Source organism: Coptis chinensis, chromosome 3 (genome assembly GCF_015680905.1).
Source record: "Coptis chinensis isolate HL-2020 chromosome 3, ASM1568090v1, whole genome shotgun sequence".
Lineage (NCBI taxonomy): Eukaryota > Viridiplantae > Streptophyta > Magnoliopsida > Ranunculales > Ranunculaceae > Coptis > Coptis chinensis.
The window spans coordinates 91,932,508-91,937,736 of record NC_141458.1 but is presented as its reverse complement, the minus strand read 5'-3'; the positions used below and the strand labels follow the sequence as shown (position 1 = coordinate 91,937,736).

Here is a 5,229-nt window from a genome sequence, read left to right as displayed (position 1 = left end):
ACTAAGAGGGTTGAAAACTAAGGAAAATTGTCGGTTTTAGAAAAGAACAAATGAAAAATTAAAAAACTTTTCAAGTTTGACAAAAATTCTTGCCCATAATCTGAGCAACCTCACAAGTAGGCAATAAATTTTGTATTTTGGTTTTGTTTTTTTTGGGGGTGCTGATGATTGGGATCGAATTTGGGGTGCCATTTGCACCTAGGGTCTTGTATATCTGGAAAATTTGAAACATTCTAGAAAGAACAAAATAAAAATTTGTAGCATATATTTGTTGGAAAAAAAACAAATAACCACAAATGTCACTTTTATTATTATCAACAACATTAACAAATTCAAAAGAAAATCTCCAAAAAGAAAAAGAAGGGGAAATTACATAACAATTATCGCCGAAACAACTTTTAGATGCACAAGCCGATATGTGACAACACTCAAGCTTCTAACCACTACTCCTTGCCCTGTGACTCCGTGCTTCCCGAGTGGACATATTTTTTTGCAACCTAAGCTGCTCGTAAAACCTTTCAATAAACTCCTCAGCTTCTTTATCAACTTGACTATTTTCATCAACATCTCGTAACGGAAACGGGGAGTCCGTTATCCTCAACTGTCTCACAAATGGACTCCGTCCAGATCCAGGAAAAACAGGTGAACTTTCCGCTACTTCATTATTCAACATTTCCAATATTTTCTGCACAGCACTAACCGTGGTCACATCGTCCTTAATAACGGCGTTAGTTGAACGATGTGGTGAAGTGAAGAAATGAGCGTGGTGGTGTTTCTTGCGTTTGTGGAAGGGAAAAGCAGGGCTGTTACTACAACTGAATTCGTAGTCTTTTGGAGCTATGAAGGACATATGTACGTCATTTGATGACCGGCAACTGAAAGAAGAGTGGTGATGGAACATCAAGTTTTCGATGACTTTTTCAAGGATCTTGCCACGTTTAGTCATCAAGTGGTGGAGGTCGAGGAGGAGTTTGCTCTTTGAGACTTTCTTTCCTAGCATTAGGAATACTATCCGTACTATATTCCATAGTTTTTTGGCTAGCACAGGTGGAGTTGGTTCCATTTTTTTTTTTTAGTTTAGACTTTAGAGAGAGTATAATGTGAGATATTTTTGTTTTGAGAGAGAGGGAATGAAAGATCTAGATTCAAGAGAGATCTGTGTGGGCTGATTGAAAGCGGGGGCGAGTGGTATTTAAGGGGAGGGATTGGAGAGAGAAAAGTGAAAAGCCATAATGCCATATAGTTTTTCAAATGGAATTAGTGCTTTCATATTGTGCTCTCAATTATTTTCGTCATGTACGACTAAAACATGTATACTTTGATCAAATTGTTGATTTTCTTTTGATGGAGCAACGAGAGTCACGGATTAAAACATGGAAATAAGAAATGCAGATTGACGGGGCAGATTGCTTTATTGGGTACAGGATACAGACGGGGTGTATCCATGAAGATATTTCCAAATCTTTGTAAATATTTTCTTGTTCATGATTGTCCTTGCGTTTTGATTAGCGTCAATGATTTGATAGTATTAAATGCAAAGTCCTTCAAGTGAGAAAGTTTTGTGTCTTTTTAATTTCCTGTGGCATAAAACGTGGCATATTTTAAGTTAATTTCCACTCCTCAAAGCTTAGCCATGAAGACTTTGAATCCGATAATTGGAAAAATTTAAGGGACATGTGGCAACGCTGGGGTCGCGCCATATAGTCATGTGGAAATTGAAAATGCCCACATATATACTCTTCTTTTGACGAGAGTCATATCAAATTGTTGAATCCTTGGTGATGACTACTGTCTACTGATGAGTGATGAGTATCATTGTGGTATGCTGTAAATTTACTAGCTAAAAAAAATGTGGTAATTGACGTTACAAGTCCTGTAAAATTTGAGGAGCGCAATGTATATCAATTTCCTAATTCTAAAGAACATGACTTCAAGCAACACTTTTTGTTGGTTATCGAAAAAAAACAAAAAAAAAGCAACACTTTTTGTTCAACATAAGCCATGGTCATCTACCACTGTAGCTCTGAGTTTCAATTCAAACTTTTTTCTTTTGCAAATATGGTTTCAAACTTTCAATTACTGGACTTATAGTGAACTATATATGTTTTACTTAGGATTTAGGGATGAATCTGTTACACCTGCTGCAAAAACATAGTTCATGCGCAATTCTATATTTATGCGATTAATTGACTGCACTTTTTGAGCAAGTTGTGGTGCAGAACTACTTTGATAGACCCCTTCCCGAGCTAAAATAAATACTGTAAGCCAATAACAAGGTTATCTATAGTTTCCTAGCTTATAGAGTCCAAGATTTGCGGTGAGAGAGATGTCCCTGCAAGCCAGCTTGAATTGGTGGGCAAGGAATGAATAGCAGTACCTACTCTTTCACGTCTCAATATGAATGGTAAGAATCAATATGCTTACCAAGAATATATTATATCGTGAACCTGGAAAAGGAAAATTTGATGTTTGGGTAGTTTACGGCAAGGATCAAAATATCAAATTCGGTGAATATATCGGTGTACTAAAAAATTGATATATATTGGAAATATCGGATATATTCAGGTTTTTTGTGACCAGTCAAAATTTTGTTTTGTATGTCGATATATCGAAAATATCATCGATTATATCGGAAATATCGTCTATTATCGATCAAAGTCGACAATATATCGATCAAAGTTGACAATATATTAGTCAAAGTCAACAATATTTGGTCAAAGTCAACAATATTAGTCAAAGTCAATAATTTATATTGGATATATCGTATATATCGGTTGATATATATCGTTATATCGGAAATTCTGATATATATCGGAAAAAAAAGATTCAATATTCGGTGAATATATATCAGATATATCGATATTGGTGTAGCAAAAAAACGATATATATCGGATATATAAGCATATTTTGTTCCTTGGTTTACTAGTCTAGCGCGCTTCTCCTTGCTTTGCAGGGGATGTTTGAAGTTTGAACTATACATTCCAACAATTATAGGACTGGCCCATGATATGTACCAATCAAATAACCCCACGTGAACCAAAGTTTGTGATAGAGGAATTTTAACAATGTCATAAATTCGGAGATATTCAATTGTCGAATTTGAGGCTTCGTTAGCAGCGTTAGCAGTATGATGGCTGTTGGACCTGGGGTTAGGAATAAAAAAGAGACAAGGACAGAACAAACAGGAACGCATAGCAGAACAAACAGGAACTACCTAGGCGTGTTAAATATTATCCTCAAGGAAAAATTTCGGCCCTTTTAGATGGTGCAAAAAAACTTCAACAGGCGACTCCTTTCATAGAATTCAATGGTAATAGCAGACTGATATGCACTCAAACAAACTATAACAAACTATTCTTCTAGAACGGTAACGCAACTCTCTTTGGCGGCTATAAAGAAGAAGAGAAAGAAGTTGGTTTAGGGTTTGTTAAGACTGTGTTTAGATTTGGACGTAAGTCTTGCTTATATAGGGAACAAGTCGGTTTAGTTTCCAAAACAATATAGGAAGCCTATTGTTAACAGAAGACTAAAACGGGGTGGAGAAGCAAAAAACAGTTAGGGAAGCCCAAGCCCAAGCTGACCCGTCGTGACTCGGTGCGGGGTTGGCGGGCGCTCGCGTGTGTGGTTTTGTGTACAGTCCCCCTTCTAACACAAAAACATTTGTACCCTAAGAGCACACCCATAGACAATGGATAGTTTAGATATACTTACAAAGTTAGTGGTAGCTTACCAATGTGGAACTATCACAGTAACACAAAGTGAAGAGAAACACTCAATGTTCTTCTTTTCCACTTTGCACATTCACACACAAGTATTTTGAAATATAAAACAAAGAATTCCAACAATAGCTACACAATATCAAAGTCTAAATGTTTGTGGATGCTCACGGTGATTGAGAGTTATGTCTCAATTTGCAAGTGGCAAGTAATGTTTGTGGTTAACGACTTAACATATGAATGCACACCACTTTTAAATTGTGTTCATTAAGGGAGCAAATAAGCCAAGAGGAGGTGTGAGGAGTGACAACCCTGTCCACGTTATTGTTGGGGACAACGATACCAATCTAATCCCCACTAAGATAACTTGTACTTGGACAAACTACTATTCCAGACAAAAATCTAAACTTTCACTACAACCAACAACAAAACCCAACCTTCTAAGCAATCAACAACTATCACAAACAAGTAATAATAATGCAAAGAAAGTAAAACATACCACAACACAAGATGTAACGTGGTTCGGCCAATGATGCCTACTTCCACAAGAGCTAATCCTTTTATAAGTATGGGAAAGAAGATTACAATCACTCATCTTAAGTCTCTCCACCTTACTAGATCACTCCTCTCTCCTTACAAACTTTTCTCTTTGGAAGGGTTTTCTCTCAATTTTGATTGCTCTCAAAATTGGGTTTCTATTTAAGACTTGGTTTTCCGAAACCTAACTTCTGTTTTTATACTAAACTTGCAATTTCGTTGTTATTGTAGAAATAGAAACTGACAAGTTTAGGCATGAGCGCGGGCACACTCTCGGTAAGGCAAAATCAAGCGCGTGCGCGCTCTCTTATTTTCCTCAAACTTAAAAGTCCAGTAACTTTCTTTCATGAGAGGTTGAAAAAAAACTATCTTCTTTTTCACGGCAAGGGGCACGGCGCCAGCTTTGGTCACCAATCCAACTGCGTCTGCGCTCGGACTTCTTCACACCTAACGATCTTGTTTCTCTCCTTCATCCTCATGTGAGGGATAACTTCAACAATCTCCCCCTCCCGAGCAGTGAGGGGGGATACCTCCATGCATTCCCAAATCAATAGGAGGAGTGTGCTACCATTCTGGCGGTAGCACAACAAACATCAAACTTACCTTTTGGTAAAGACTTTGGTCATCATATCCGACCTGTTCTTGTCGGTATGGATATTCTCAATGCACAAATGCTTGTCTTCGAGAACTTCTCTAATCCAATGACAACGCACATGTATATGCTTAGATCTAGAATGAAAACTCAAATTCTTGCTCAAATGGATGACGCTCTGACTGTCACATAGACCTACAAATAACTATTTCTGCTTTAGCCCTATTTCATTGAAGAACCTCTTCATCCATAACATCTCTTTGCAACACTCAGTGGCTGCAATATACTTGGCTTCTGTAGTGGAGAGAGCAACAAACTTTTGCAACTTAGATTGCCAAGAAACTGTTCCCCCTATAAAAGTTACCAGATAACCGGAGGTGGACT

At 37.5% G+C, this 5,229-nt stretch overlaps 1 protein-coding gene across 1 annotated transcript; it reads right to left on the bottom strand.

Moving 5' to 3' along the window:
* Positions 1–287: 287 nt before the first annotated feature.
* On the bottom strand, positions 288–1,551 carry LOC147511636 (uncharacterized). Its single transcript, XM_086603300.1, has one exon. It carries the CDS (start codon positions 1,061–1,063, stop codon positions 437–439), a length of 627 nt encoding a protein of 208 aa, XP_086459426.1. The 5' UTR covers positions 1,064–1,551; the 3' UTR covers positions 288–436.
* Positions 1,552–5,229: the final 3,678 nt, after the last annotated feature.